The sequence below is a fragment of the Ictidomys tridecemlineatus genome, chromosome 11, assembly GCF_052094955.1.
Source record: "Ictidomys tridecemlineatus isolate mIctTri1 chromosome 11, mIctTri1.hap1, whole genome shotgun sequence".
Taxonomy (NCBI): Eukaryota; Metazoa; Chordata; class Mammalia; order Rodentia; family Sciuridae; genus Ictidomys; species Ictidomys tridecemlineatus.
Window position 1 is genome coordinate 37,399,700 of NC_135487.1, and position 16,535 is coordinate 37,416,234.

At 36.7% G+C, this 16,535-nt stretch overlaps 1 protein-coding gene across 6 annotated transcripts in view; it reads left to right on the forward strand.

Annotated features, from left to right (window-relative positions):
• Elavl4 (ELAV like RNA binding protein 4) overlaps window positions 1–16,535 on the forward strand; it is a 136,714-nt gene that overhangs the window by 36,639 nt on the left and 83,540 nt on the right. Inside the window, exon 1 of one of the 6 annotated variants that reach the window (XM_040288647.2) lies at window positions 11,940–12,088. The exons of 1 other annotated variant lie outside the window; for it this stretch is intronic. In XM_040288647.2, coding sequence (XP_040144581.1) covers window positions 12,080–12,088 — 9 coding nt within the window. In that variant the 5' untranslated portion in view covers window positions 11,940–12,079. Of the gene's footprint in view, window positions 1–11,939; window positions 12,089–13,812; window positions 14,044–14,360; window positions 14,497–16,535 lie in introns of those variants that run through there. 4 more of the 6 variants (XM_021726850.3, XM_040288642.2, XM_040288646.2 and 1 more) reach the window with 4 other exon arrangements.

Here is a 16,535-nt window from a genome sequence, read left to right on the forward strand (position 1 = left end):
AGTAAACCCTTGTTTTTAAAGTCTCAGTAGGTCAGGATGGGGAAAATACAATATAGAAGAATGAGGAGCACCTTTCTATCTCTAAGATTCTCTGATTCAATATAGCAGCAGAGAATTGAAGCCGAAATACCCAGCTGAATTTCCGGTGCCTTAAACTGAGATCTTGGAGTAGAAATAGAACGTTGAATTTCATTTCATAAATTGTTCTTCCAGCTTGACGTATTGGAGATTTTTAGCACGCACGCTCACACCTGGCTGCCCGCCACCTTCTGCCATTGCAGATACGCTTACAGGAAACCGTAAATGGATCTGCTTTTGATGCTGGCAGCATCTTACTAAAATGCTTTTGCTGGCATCATGGAACAGGAGCAGAATTCAGCTGGGACCAATAATGAGGCTATTTAGAAAGTTCTCTTCCACCCCCTGACAAGGCAGATGTGGTAGGGATTTTTCCACTCCCATTCTGTTGATGGTGGCCGAAATTAGTTCAAGGCCATCAAAAATGTTTAGACCTTGAGAGTTGAAACCCCAGACCCATAAAGAAGACAAATCCTCTTTCTCCCATCTAGCAAGAGAAAAAGGAACTCATCCCAGAGACTCCCAACACAGTAGTATGTCACCTATTGTTTTGTAACAGACCTAGAAAAAGTGCCGCCATGTGTCAGTTTAGAAGGAAAAAGAAGGTATTGGTCTCCATCAGAAATATCTCCAGGTAACAATAGAGTGGCTGATGCTTTCTTTTCCTCCTGAAATCATGTTCTGTTGAAACAACATTTTCTTCTAAGCACTTTCTTTTCTGCATCTCATTTTACAATTCTAAGTCATTGTTGTGTGAGGTAGTGATTTCACACTATACCCTCCTTTAATAGATAAGATTACTTGAGGTCCAGAAAGATTAACGGATTTGCTGAAAATCTGTGAGACATGAATGCAGGATTAGCACCCAAATCTCTATACTTACACACACAAGACTCTTACCCTATGCTATACAAGTTAATATCAGCTGATGCGTTTTTTTTTTTTTTTTGGCCACTCCAGTTCATTGTAACTGACTCTGTCCACCAGTTGATCCAATCATACACATGTTCGTCCACAAACTCTGCATTAGGCATTGTGCTACAGATGTAGAGATGAGTTGGGTCTTTGCCTTCAACTAGTTAATGACCTTATCAGGGGAGATGGACATAAAACTACATAATTGAGGAATACAATTTAACGTACAAATGAAATATGATGGGGATGTTTGCGGAGAAGGGGCAGGAATGGAAACATGATGAAGGCATGGCGATTTCTTTCTTAGAAGATCAGGATGGTGTCCCAAAGGTGACACTTGAGCTGAATCTTATAGACATATGGACATCAGGTACAGAAAGAGAAAAGAGGTATCCCAGGCAAAGCAGAGGCAGAGAAGCTTGAGAGAATGTGGCCTGTGTGTAGATATCCCAGCTTTGTTTTAGAGATGGTGAACCTACGGGCACACTGACAGCACTGCTGAGCTACATGGGAAAGAGGACGTTCTGTAACCCTTGCGTGTACCCATTGCTGGGCCACTTAGGGAATTGTTTGGGCCTGGCCCACACAATCTAACCCTTGATTATGTCCTCTTGTAATTTGTGCTGCCTTTGTTCTCATCAGTAAGTCTGACCTCCCTAGTCTGATTGTACTCAAAGATCCTGAACCATGTCATATCCTTACTACATACCCCAATCCCAGGCTAAGAACAGGACACTGTGGGTGTCAAGGAATTGCTTGGAAATTTTAAAATATTCAGAAATCAAGCTGTGAGCTTAAAGGAGTGTTAAGGGAAAGAATGTGGATTTCCATTTAATTAGACAAACTAGGACCATGCCAGGCATGGAAGACACACATGTTCTTAACCTCAGAGAGTTCACTGACTTGAGTGAAAGCAGACATGGAAGTTAGTTATCACAATGCCAGGAGGAAGGGAGTAATCTGAGGAACAACTTCTAAGAGAGCTCACATTGGGAACTTCTATTTGGGAAGCTCTATTGCTTGTCCCATTTCAGTGTACACTCTCAAGGAAAGGGATTCTGTGTGTCTTGTTTACTGTTGTTTAGTGTCCGGCACTGAGTAGGTGCTCAATAAATATTTGCTGAATGAACATATTGGAATTAATATTTGAACATGACCGAGAAGCATTAGTAAGTGTTCACTGGGCAGAAGTGGGACATTGTGCTTCCGTTAGAGAGCATAACTCATACAAAAAAACATGCATGGGCATATGTTTTTATTCACCTAAATGTTATTTTCCAGAATTTATTTCTAGAGGGTATTATTCCAAAGTGTGGATATCATTGGGATTTCTTGGTAATTGTTTTTCATTTTTTAAAAGAATGACTTCTCCCTGCACATCACTGTGCTGGGTTTCTTGGCAAGGTTAACCACACCAGCATGTCTTAACTAAGGACTCTCAACTGATGTCCTTTTGAATCACCTGCAATAGGGTGGACACTGTTGCACCTGCCTCCTCTGCTCTCATCCTTCCTTTGAAACCCATATGTGGGTTTCAGGAGAATTTGATCATGGGTAATGTGAACATGTGACCTGGTTTACCTTGAACAGTCCTGACTTATGCCTGATTTCTCCTTGTGATTCTTAATAGAGACTCCTTGTACTCCTAAAAGTTTTTAGATTAGAACAAGAAAAATAGGGGTCCTTTTTCTTAAGCATCAGTCAAAGAAAGTGATTGCAGAAAACTCCAATTCTAGATATTAGGAGCACGAATTCAACACTTATTAGTATATATTTATTGAATGTGACTCTATTCCCCATACTCCAGGGACCCCTAGGGATGAACACCACATGGTCTCTCTGTGGCCCTTATTTTTAAAGCTATCTTTGTACATATTCTATTTTTTCTCACAGTCAGTTTTAAGAATAACATGATAAACACTGTAAATGTTGAATGATTATAATTACCCAAATAATAGATGTTTGTTACCTTATGTTTGCCTTAGTTTTCTTTACTGTCAACGCATTGATAACAATATCACTTGCCTTATGGAATTATTTGATATTAAGTGAGTTAATGAATATAAAAAACCCAGAGTAGTACCTGACACAGTAAATGCTCACTGTATTATAGTATTATGTGAAAGTGCTTTGCAAATGAAACAAAGCTAACTGTAGCTTTCTGTAACTTCAAAAAAGAAAAGCAGCTATTTGGAAGCTTTGTTTAGGCAAGGTTGCATTTGTTAATATATTCAACTATTATAAGCTCCACCCTCAAAAAACTCAAGTTTACTAGAATAGACAGATATGCAAAAGAATATTATGAACTTACGTTTATCTCAAGAAATAATGTCCTATAAATTTGTGTGGTTGGTTAGAGGTCTGCTGGGTAGAGACCACTCACGGAAAATGTCAGTAAAAGAGGAATGGATGTTGATTGGTATTAATCAAGGAAGCAATGTGGTTAGATTGGAATTTTAAAAGGGTCACTGTGGCTGGTAAATGGAGTTCATGGAAATGGGAGGTAGGATTATGTTGATAATAATCATCCAAGACAAGATTAAGATGCTAGATTTATTTCAAAGTCCCCTCTGGGTATCTGTAAAACCTGTTGTCACTTGGAGTGTCCCATTGTTAATTGTACTCCATGTTTCTATAAGTAAAGAAAGATTGGGAGATAAATGAATTGTGAAGCTTTAAGGTGGGTATAAAGTATGAGAGGAGCCTGTGTATTTGGGAGGCTGAAGGAACTGAGGCATTTCATTTGAGGTCTTGGATAGAGATTACCAAATACTTTGAATATAATAGATAAGGACTTGGATCCAAAGGTAGTACTCAGGGATTTTTCCAGGGTAGTATTATTTAGGCCACATTGGTTTCTGTTTGCTGGGTTCCTCAGGTACTCCAAGAACTATGTGGTTGTGGGGTATATATTTAGTGAGGCTCATTCTTCCCCCAACTAGGAGAGCAACACTTTTTTATTGGTTCATATCTTGGGAGTTCATAAGATTTTGTTTGGGGAAAACGTTTGAAAATAAATACTCTAGAGTTATAAACTTTCTAAGTAGCCTGATATTCCGATAATGCAGAGCTCTTCACTCTCCTTTCAAGTTATATACATATATACACACACACACACACACACACACATACATATATTCTACACACACATATATGTAATTATATAGTATGCATGTATATATACATACACATGCATATTAATGTATAATTTTATATAAATGAAACAAAGCTAACTGTAGCTTTCTGTAACTTCAAATAAGAAAAGCAGCATATTAAATAATATTTAGAATACCCTATTAACATATCAACTATCTTTTTTTAAAGAGAGAGTGAGAGAGAGAGAGAAAGAATTTTAATATTTATTTTTTAGTATTTGGCAGACACAATATCTTTGTTTGTATGTGGTGCTGAGGATCGAACTTGGGCTACACACAGGCCAAGCGAGCGCGCTACCGCTTGAGCCACATCCCCAGCCCAACATATCAATTATCTTAAGCACCAGTACTTGCTAGGTTTTTTCCAAGTCTTGGTTGGATTTCATAGGTCATGGTAATTTGGGCAGGTGATGAATTCACTCTCCAAGTTAGCTCCAGCGGTATCCTTTTCCTTTCCATGTCTTCCACATCATCAGGACCTATTGGAGTTTTCTGTGATTAAAGACCTCTCCAGCTATGGAAGCACAAACTCAGTGTATCATGGAGATCTTCTCCATGTTATCTTTACCAGATAAGTTTGTATCCAGAACATTTTCATCTCTATCAATAAAACACTATCTCTATGGAAAGCCCATGACTTTAGATCAGTGCGATTTGTCTTGAAGAGAAATTTCTACGTCAGAGCTTCTGGTTTTAGTCACCTGAACATTTCTAATGGGGAAAAAGACCTTAGGTAGAATTTCTAACATAACAAAAATGATTTTGTGGAAGGGTGGATTCCAAAAGGTAGGGTTTTTTGAGTCATCCTTGGATTCATCTATTTTTCATGTATTTCTAGCAGAGACCATATCTCAGCATGTCATGTGAATATATTCATTTTACTTTAGCAAATATTTGCCAAGCACCAACTATGACAACCACTGTGCTCACTTAGAGGGAAACACAGAAAAAATAAGAGCAGTTCTTGCCCCCAAGTACCTTAAAAACAGGTAGAGGAGACAAACCTGTGAACAATCAGGGTGATACTCTGGCATGAATTCTATGAAGACAGGAAGAACAAGATACTATAAAAGCTTAGATAATAAAGAAGCTAATTTTTCTTTGTGAGGTTGAGGCCTTGAAGGAAGAGTCTGATTTCCCAGAAAGAGAAGGCATTCTGATGGAAGAATCAGCAGGAACAAAGACAAGGGGCAGAAGGGCCAAGTGTTATGTGGGAACAGACTGTCATGTCTGAAGCTGTGTATATGGAAGGGAATGTCCCAAGAAATCAGCAAGCTTAAATGAGAGCCAGATTGTAAAGAGCCTTGGATGTCATGCTGAATAATTGGACTTGATATAAGAGGTGAGGATCTTGGAAGGATTTTTAAGCAGGAGAGTAAACAAACTAGGTTGAACCATAAGAAAATTGACAATCTTTGACTATTTTTGACCTATAAAAACAATTTCCTGTATTTCAACCTAATATAAAATGTGTCAACATATTTGAGTACCTAAGAGCATGCCATATCCCATAATACATTCCTTATATAGATTATCTCATTAAATCCTCACAGTCAATATTATTTTCCTCATTTTAAATAGGATGACACTGAAGTTCAGAGAATGTCTTTGGTATTGATCAAGGTCATGGTTTCCAACTTTTAAAAGCACATGGTTTTAATGATTTTAACCAACCAACTCCAGTTCTGCATTTTATTAAAATAACTCTTCTGAACAAACTGGATAATGGAGGAATGTGATACAAGCCTAGCTCTTCGTTCAAAGCAGCTTTTAAAATCTCCCTCAAAAGCTTAGTTTCCCTTTAGCTAGCATTCTTACACTGTAAAGTCAGTTGAAAATGTGAATTAACCTAACTGAAATTGAGTTTGCTAATTTAGAACTACTTATGTACAAACTCTGACATGGAAGAGGTGGACGTAGCTTCAGGAATCATCTAGTTTCATTTCTTTTTAAAATTTCTTCAAGAAGATTCCAGTCCAGAAAGAAATTATTCACCATAATTATAGAACTAATAGTTACAGAGATGGTACTGTCCTTGAGGTCTGACCCCTCCCTTTTGTGATCCCTAGTGAATTAAAATGGATCTTACTTTCGTGAACAAGCATTGAGCACCTTCTGTGTGTAAAAGCCATTGTTCTAAGTATGTTCATTTACACATGGGAATGTGTAAAAATTTATGTTTGGTAATTAGCTCAGTTTAGTTGTCTCCTCAGAGATGGGAGAGGAAAATTCTTTTAGCCACCTATATCCTGAAATTGGCATATACAAGTTTTATGGTCGTAATTAATAATAAATTTTAAATAGTGAAGATGTCTATTAAGATTTCTGTGTCAAACTCTTGTATGTTTTGTTTTATTGTGCCCCAAGTTACCCATGTTAATAGATGGCAAAGCACAAATTCCAAACAGGAGCTTTTACACTATTTGATTACATTATGAAACCTTGAAGATGACATTAGAGTTTCAAATTCTTAAGCAAAATTGAAGTTTTACACTATGCATATCATATATAATGCACACTCATATTTATGGGGGTTTTGAAGGCTAGCAATAGGTTTTTGCTGGCATTCTCATTTTACCTATAGTGTGCAAACAATCATAAGTGATGATTATTTGATTATCCTGTAATCCATTTTATGGATAATGAAGTGGACAAGGTAGGTTTCAAATAATAAAATTACCAATTACTAGTCTGGGATTAAGTTGGAATTCATTTTTATATTTTTCTTTTAAAGTGTCCACAGAATCTTAGGTTACATATAACATAGTTGGTAAAATCTTAATGTAGGTTTTAAACACTGTGATTTTAATTATTCATTCTTCTCAGCAAAGGAATAATAGTGAATAGTTGGATTGAAGAGCGATATCAATAACAATAACCCTTTTAAAAGAATTATACTTGAGTGTAACTATAAAAACCCAGGATTAATGGTACCTTGATAAAAAAAAAAGTTATATATTTGTGAATAACTTCAAAGTAGGATTAGGGCTTTTCTAAGGCCAGAATTTTGTAGGAGTCCATCATCATTTTGGTTATCACATAATATTGTAAAAGGTGGTTAAAATGAAATAGGTATTTGTAGCAAACAAGGCTGTGAGGGTTGTAATGTTAAAACATCTGTTCAAAAACCTTACATTAGGAAAATACTCATCTTCATTAAAGATGTGATCCTTTTCAAGGAGATATTTTGAACTTGAAGCTGCTGTTGCTATGGGGTTGCTAAGGCAAATGAGCTACTCAGCACTAATGTGTAACTTTACTCTTCTGCTTTATAGTTAAATCATTCCTCCAGCTTTGGAATCAGAAAGGGGAAAAACTAAAAAGAGTCAAATGGAGAGTTTCCCCTTTCTAACTGTTATCTAGTATGCCTCTTGTTTTTTTTTACATTTTTTTTTCACCTCATAGAGAAAGGAAGTAATATTTTGGGGTATAAGAAGGTTGGAAAGGTAAGGTAGGCTGCTGAGCAGGGCAGAGCCTCTGATGTAGACTACTCCAACTAAGGCATAAGAGAAGTCCCTGGCCACCAAGAGAAAAGCAGCTATAGGTTGCTGATCTAATGCGTCTACTGATAGCCAACCTCAGGAAAGGATTTTTATAATAACCCAATGTTAAGGGTGACTTGATTTAAAAAAAAAAGTAATGTATTAGTGCATAAAATACCAAATAACTGTGCCCTGAATTTAGTTCAAAAATTTGTCTAAATTATTTGAAGTCAATAATTTATGTTCTTTTATCAAGTGCCCACTGTATTCCAGGTACTGATTTTCTATGTGTTGGGGTTATAAGGAAATAACATACAATTTCTACCATGCAAACTCACAGTACAGTGTGAAAGTAACAACACACTATAATTCATTGAATGCAATCTGTAATAGAATTGTTCAAAGATTATTGAAGTTTAGTATTATATTCACAGTTGAATTTTTGATAAATAAAAATTTAGAGACTATTTGGAAAGAAGACAATTTGGAAAGTCTTATGGTATTAATAGACAGTTCCATCGAAAGATCAGGCAATCTCTGATCCACCACCAGTGATGGGGGATGGAATAGCACAGGTACAAAATAATAATGGGCAAAATATGACCCTTGTAATTCTTGTAGGACCAGAGGTCTATCATCACCTGGTGGCGGAACACTGAAATTGCAGGCCAGGTTTAGTGGGGAATTTTTTTTTAATATTTATTTTTTAGTTGTAGTTGTACACAATACCTTTATTTTATTTACTTATTTTTATGTGGTGCTGAAGATTAAACCCAGGGCCTTGCGTGTGCTAGGCAAGCACTCTACTGCTGAGCCACAACCCCAGCCTCATGAATTTTTTTTAATGTTTTTTTCCACTGTCAGTAGATGTTAAAAGAGATTAAAAATGCTAGTTTTTGAGCATAGAATAACACAGAGAATAATATCTGGGTATAGTAGTGCACACCTACAATCCCAGTGACTCAGGAGGCAGAAGGATCACAAGTTTGAGGCTAGCCTTGGCTACTTAGCAAGACCTGGTCTCAAAATAAAGAGGGCTAGGGATGTAGCTCAATGGCAAAGCATCCCTGCGTTCAATCCCCAGTTCCCAAAAAAAAGAAGAAGAAGAAAAGCAACAATAACGATGATACAGAGAATAAGACTTAAGATTTCTGTAGAGCAATAGTTTTCTGTATAAGGTATTATATAGTAAGAGTATAGACTGAGGTTAGGATATGTAAATATGAAACCTAAATTTGCCTCCTATTAGCTATGTGATCTTGAGAAAACCACTTAAATTATCTAATCTTTAGTTTCTTTATTGGAAATCCAGAGTTCTGAAATGAAACAAGATTTATAGGCAAAGCACCTCATGCATTATATGACACTCAGGTTCTCAGTGAATACTAAATCTTTGTAAGAGAACATATTGAATAAAGATCTGCCCTCTCGCAGTCGTCATATAATAGTTCTCTGTTCATAACTAAAAGTTGGCAGAGGATAGAATGGATTTAGAGGATCCCTTGGAGCCAGGCTAGTTTGGATGAACTGATTGTTAACATGCCTTTCCGGGTCCCTGCCCCCACTTTTCATATGGGAAATATCCCAGCATTTCTGGCCAAATTCTGTCATTCTTGAAACCTATACTCAAACACAATTCTTTCCATAAAGCCTTTCCCTGCCATGCCATTGGCGTCCTTACCACCAGCCACAGCACAAGATCTTGATACTGTTCTTTCACATTCTTCCTTACAAGGATTCATGAACAAAAAAGGAAAGCTCCTTCCTTCCCAGCCAGACTGAAAACTCCTTGAAGGTGGGAACTATGACTTGTAACCCTTTTTATTCTTCACACCAAGAATTTAGTACTGAACTTTGCCCACTTGACTAAGTAAATGTTTTTATGCAGCAGGCATTGTTTATTTAAGCTGAAACAGAGCATTCAGACTTTATTAGTTATTGTTGTCTCATTATTCTTCAATTGTTTTGAGTCTTTGCATATCTTCCTCAACAAGATGGAATTACCCTGAAGCTAGGACTAATGTATGCATCCCCCCCACACACACACCCTCCAGTTATCACATAGATGCTGCCTCCACCAACCATATATCTGTTTCAGTGGTGGAAACAAACTTTAAGAGGAGTATGATTATACCCATTTTACAGAGGATAAAACTAAGTCTTACATTTTTCCCAAAAGAGTTGTTCAGTGAGCCCTAGTTGAATTAAATGAAATGAGCTTTGGTAAAATATTTGAGGTAATGATAAGTGGGACTACTGATCTTCATTCATTCCCCATAAGTGAGCACTGCTTGGAATTGAGGTCATAGAGGTTAATTCAAGCCATGTTAGTTGAGCAGCTACTCTGTATAAAGAGTTTGGCCAGGTTTGTAAAAAGAAGAAGGGGTGAGGCTGGGAGACTAAATTGGGTGCTCATTTTGCTCTCCGGGAATTTTTGCTGCTTTAATCCTTTGTATCTCCCCCACTCTCAGTTTACACCTGATCATAATGATAAATTAAATGAGACATCTGGAGGTCATACCCAGCTGAAAGCATGTTACAAAGAAATCTCTATCTTTTTAGTTGAGAAAAAAAAAATCAAGCCGGGCTTTCACCATCTCTTTCCTTTTTCTTCCAGTCTGTGCTCATTGTTTCCATTCATTTAACAAATATTTAGTAAGCATGTTACTCTATGATGAGATGGAGGAAAGATCTTACTTTTAAATAAGGAAAACACCTTTCTAGAAGCATTCTTAGACATAACAGTTATCACTACTGGGATGTTGTACATGTCAAGTGCTCAATGCAGGGTTTGGTAGACTCCTGGTAAAATAGCACTTTTTATACTTATTTTTTGTCCAATTATTTATTTCTTCCTCCTTTCCTTCTTCCCCTTTTTTCTCCTCCCCTTCACCTTCCTTCTCCTTTGCTGCTGTTTATCCTCCCCCTCCTCTTCCTTCTCCTATTTCTTTTTCTACAGATGTACCTTCCTTGCCTCTTACAATACACCGATTCTTTTATTGATATTTACAGAATTGTAAACGAGTCCAGAATTTTTTAAATAAAATTGAATTATTTTCAAAACTGTAGTAAACCAATTAAAAATTATATCCTTTAAAGGTATAGATAATGATTCCATAAGTAATTGACTCATTATACTGAGATTTGTTAAAATTTGTATTTAAACTAGGGTTTTTGTTTGTTTGCTTTTGTTTTTGTTTCATTTTTGGTAAAGCTCTTCTAAATATGAAAAGGACCCAAATTCTGTAATAAAGGAATATGTGTATTTTCACATTGATCCTACAGTTTTCGTGGGCTATGGTGAAGAATATACCTGTGAGAAGTCTAGGCAGCTGCCCCTCCCAAATAAGATTGCTTAAATAAATGTGTATTTGTCTTCTTGAGAATCTTGTAAATAAGTCAGTCTTCTTGTCCTTTTAAGTTTTCTTTTCCAGAAATACATCATATTGCTTTTTAAGAGTGCGGTCCAAAGCACATTTGAAAAGGCAAATGTACATTGATTCTGGAAAGAAACCTACTTTCAGCTGCCCTTTTAGCATAAGGCTTTGGAGTGTGTGAAGAAAGAGCAAGTGTAAATCTCCTCTTAGGTCAGTTTACCTGCACAGGCGAACTCTTGGGATTTAAACAGACCAATACCTGTTTGTTTCTCCATACAGTAGCTTTCTTGTAGCTCTTTCCCATAATCAGTAGTAGATAAACGACTTAGAAAGAAAAAAGGAATCACATAGTCAGGTCATATATCTCTAAGAGCACATTCAACAGTGAATTTCTGATCCTTCTGGTAAACTCCTTCATGTTAGTCTGGTGTATCTTTCTTGACTCTATGATATGTTTGCATTTTTCTATAGAATTGATTTAATGTTTTTATGGAGGGATGGGGGGAAGAACAATAACCAGCACCACAATTCAACAAAGGAAAATTAAGCTTTAAATTTTATCAAAAGCCTTTAAATATCATATACCATTGTCTAGGCAGATGATTGTGTTTTCTCCAAGGAAAGAAATATCAGCAGTTTAAGTTTATTTTTCAAGGGAGGAGGGAGAGGATAAAAAGAAATTGAATCATAGGAAAATGTCAAATCATAGTCACTGATGACGCTATTTGAATGGTGTGCCATAATCATATTAGGGCAGAGCACATGGAATTCCCGATTTCCACATGACAGTGAAGAAGGACCAGCAATTTTCTATGTATGTGTGTGTGTGTGTGTGTGTGTGTGTGTGTGTGTGTGTGTCTGTTCACTCTACCTTCCCACTGCATTTTGCTAATTCAATTGAGGGGCAAGTAGAGGTAATCCAGACAGCCGGAACAGGAGGAAAAGGTCTGCAGCTGTGCTCGGAAGGACTGGTGTGAGGAGAGAGGCTCAGCCTGACTTGGAGTTTTGTGCTGTTGCACGTGAATGCTCTGGAACTGCCCTAATCGACTGAAAATGAGCCGGCTACAATCATATGGAGCAGGTCTGTTTAGCCACATCACTGGGTAGCATGGCAGATGGTAGACCGTCAATGGGTGGTATTGATTGGCTGGATTTGCCTTAGGGTAACAAGACTATGGGTCCTTAAAAACCCCCTTCATCTTATTTTCCTTTGTGCAGCTACATACAGTAGTGGTTTTCTCTTTTCATTTCCCTCAGTCCCCAGTATCTCTGTCCTCCCTTTCAAATCAGAAGTTTTACTTGGTAATCAAGATAGAGAGGTTACCTTGAGATAAACACCCTTTAAATTATCACTAAGGCAAGAAAACACGAGAATATTTTATTTACTAGGCTGATTACATTTTAATGTTTGAAGAAAGTGACATTTTTTTAATTAGTGTTTAAGACATATGGTGAGTGTACAAATTAGCTTATTTCATACAACCAGAATTTGATGAGAGCAACTCCTCCTTCTCACTCCCCAGTTAAAAATTGTCACTTGAAACTTAATATATGCGAGGAGGTTAAATGATATTAAGTAATGCAGACTTGATTTAAAGATGAAGGAGACAGTCACTCTGGCTAAATGTTGCCTAGATGGGCCAGAAAAATACCAGTGTCAACATCTGTGTTTGCAAGAGGATGTGGAAGTCCCAGAGCTTTGATTTTGTCCAGCCAGGAAAGCAAAATCCCAGGTATCCATGTCTGTTGGTTTCTGTTTTAGACACGTGGGAGCATAGAAAAGTATATGCATGCTTTAATAAATAATAAGATTCCCCTTAAGATCAAGCCATATAACAATTCAAGTAATGACATTTATTTTTGTTCAGGTGGTTCTATATCCTTTTAACATACCTCCTCTATCACTTGGAGTTTTCAATTTGGGACAAAAATCTTCATTCCTGGCAAAGGAACAGATTAATTGAAATAAAGTGGTACAAAGAAAATGCCAAGTTAACTACACATCCAAAATAGTGAACAACAGAAATGTTCCACTTCAAGGCAGATCTTAAGGGGAAAGAACAGCCCTGGGTAGAGGAGATATATGATTGTTTTCTTCTCATGCTTGTTTATAACTATTCAAATAATTGTGTTTTAAAAAGAGATGCTTACAATTTTTTTGGTTTTTCTTTTTTCAATGTCTTTAGTTTTAAGTTTTTGTTATTTCCTCTTATAAGGAACCATATTAAATCAATCTAAAGTTTTACTCAGAAAAAAAAAAAGTTGCACCTTAAACTCTTGCCTCCATCTTATGTGTGTCTCATCCTCATGTACACTTTTGAATCAGGTTTTCATTGTGTGAATATTTTTCTCATTTTGCTAAAGGAAAATATTTTCATGGAGTTTTTGGTTTTCTCCCTTGCTCTGCACTTAACTGTATTTTTCCTTGATCATCCTTTGCTGATGAAACAAAGCTAGTTTGTGTTTCATTCTTCACAATTCTTATTAGCATTGGTTGGTGGTGTTTTGTTTTGTTTCCCTGCTTTAAGTCGGGAGCCGGAATTTTATTTATTTATTTAGACAAGATACAGCAAGAGACAATCTTGCCTGTTAGGATGCTGGCGTTTCTCTTGTCACATCCTATACCCAAAAGCTATTCCAAGGGGAGGGAAAAAAAAAACACTGTCTTTTAAGATGGTTCATTTGAATCTGTGCACTCTACCCACCTGGTGGTTATATAGTGAACTGTTACTTTAAAGAGTAGTTTAAACACCAGCCATGTTTGGGGCAGGCTGCTCTTGCAAAGAGAGCAGTACATATAACAGGAGTCTACTGTGTGTGAGATAAGGGGAAAATTCAGCTCACTGACTAGAGGTTTTAATGTGCGAACTCTAGGGAAATAATATATTGACTGTTCCGTGGCGCGCAAGAAAATTGAAGAACCCTTTGCAGACGGAGTGCTTTGCAAAGGATTCTATCTGTTTCTCTTAAAACAAAATCTGTGGCAAGATGTTTGAAATCAGCAGGACGCTTAATGCTGCTTTGTTAAATAATGAGGTAATATTTTGTCACTTTTTTCTGGGCAGCATCTGTTTTTCCCCCCCTTGCTTCATTTTTCCCCCTATGTTTATAAAGGATTTTTTTTTTTCCTTTCCTCTCCTGGAAGTCAAGGAAATACAATTCACGCTTCCATTTCTGTTTCTTCCTTTCAGTGCTTTTGGAGAATTTGGTTGTCTTTTTTTTTTATTTGCAGTTTCAGCCGGCTGCTGTTTCCTTGCCCATTGTGCCACGTAAGGCTTCTCCACTGCGCGGAGTAGGTAGTTATTAACGCTGAATTGGCTTCTGGTACAGTCCATCTGGACTCTGTGTGGGAAAGCTGGCTGCCGGCGACTGATGCTGAGATATCTGCAACCTTTGGGATGTGTGCATGGTGGCGAGGGGCTGACTGATATGAGATTACTTCTTTTAAGGGAAATTGTTATTAATGAGTCAAGAAACTGCTCATTTATGGTAAGAGGGATACAGCGGCGCCGGCAGCCCCACAGCTCTGAGATATCATTTTTAGGTTGCCTGAGCTGCTTGAGTGAGACAAGTTTCTTTCTGTGGTGGTGGATTGTGGCAGGAAAAAAAAAAAAATCATGCATGACTGGGAGACTCGCCTGCCTGATTCTTGAGATAATATATTGAGAATCTGTTGCTTTACAAATGTCACACCACTGATGTAGCGGTCAGCCCCTCACTCTGAAAGATGAATGGTACTATTGGAAATGCGATAATAAGGTTGACTTTTCCCAACAATAGGATTCTGCCTTTGTCTTTAGAGAAAAGGCCTCTGAGGACATTTGTGCATTTGTTGGAGGATTCCGTTGAAAGACTTTAGAGTGGAGGTTTTTGGAGAAGTGATCAATATACAAAGTGCGTGGATTTTTTTTTTTAGCCTAAGCAAACCAGCTAATTATTTATACTGTAATATACAGTTATTATCTTGGAAAAATAGCCAGAATATCTTTTGATATACCTGATGTTAATTTATGGTTCACTAAGTGTGCTGAGGTTAGTGTGGATGGGAGAAAAGGGTTTTTAAAAATTCCATCTTTTATAACCTGCACCGAAAATACCAAGTAAATATTTTGTTTCAAGAGAGTTGTTTTTATTTGTGTTTGTCAGCACTGTGTTAATATTTGCTTTTCACAATATTTTGATGTTGATGAGATCACACTCGAGTTTCTATTCTTGATTCGGGCATATATACCTACCCTGTGTACCTATGTTGAGCCATTTTCAACACTTAACTTGCAAATTCATCCTTAGTTAACAGTTCAGATACCACAGTACTGTTATGACTTATAGGACTTTACACATTTGCTAAAGAAATTATTTTAAAAGTTTACTTAATTCAGTGTTGTTCCACTTGAAGGGATTATAGTTTTATCACTTCTACTTTTCTATTTCATGTACTTCATTTCTAATAGTTGAACTTATTTATATTCAAGTCTAATAGTTCATGTAGTGTACCTAACACATATTATTTTATGGTGTATCTGTGTTTTTTGAAGTGTGTTTATGTATATGTACATTTATGTGTGTGTGTGCTCATGAAATACTATCCCCAAGAGAATAGTTTCAATCTTTAAAAATGTAAAGGTTATTTTCTTTTCTAACAATTTTTCACAAACCCATTCATTCTTGGACTTTGAATCCTGGAAATATAGCATATTTTTCAGCATGTATTTCTAGTCTCTCCAGTACTGTGTCACTGTCAACTCAGTCAAAGAAAAAGATTGAGTTTTTTTTCCTTTGGTCATGTTTATTATCTCTGTATATTTATTGAGGAATAAATTAATTAAATTAAAAATTAAACAAATAGTGATGATAGTGTTTTGCATAGGTATGAGGCATAAATTTTCCAGGTAAGCTACTTTAAAAACCCAAAGCAGAACCAAAATATATATATTATTGAAAGCTGGATAGCAGAGAGGTTACAAAATATAGAACAGGAAGACAAACTGGGTATAGCACCACACATTTGCTAAATCTCTCTTTGCAAATCTTTTAAGAGGCCAAAGGAAAAGGACATCCTTTGAAGGAGAGAAGCAAAATCACTTGTTCAGTTAAGCAAGATGAGCACTCTGCTCAGGTAATGAAATAAGGTTTTTTATTTCAGAAGAATGTTTTACTTTTATAGCGGTGGAAAGCAAAGGGGGGATGTGTTTTGGTCGATTTTTAAAAATTCAGATCATGCCCAGGTTGAGAAATAAATTCATTTAAATAAATCATTCATCATTCTCTGTTTTGAAAAGCTCAGACAGAAGGCAGAAAGGTAGAGGCTGACAGCAGTCCCCCTCCTGCCTCCAGATTTTTTTTTCTTTTTTGTTTATCAGGGACTGTTTTTTTCCAAGAGGCAAACTTGTTTCAACCTAGTTCACAGAGCAAGCATAATCCCAAACTTGCATGCTTTTGAAATATTGACCATGTTAGCTGCAGAAAAAGCATTACTTAGTAAACATCAGCAATATTGGGAAATAATAAAGTTAAAATGTAAAAGTGTA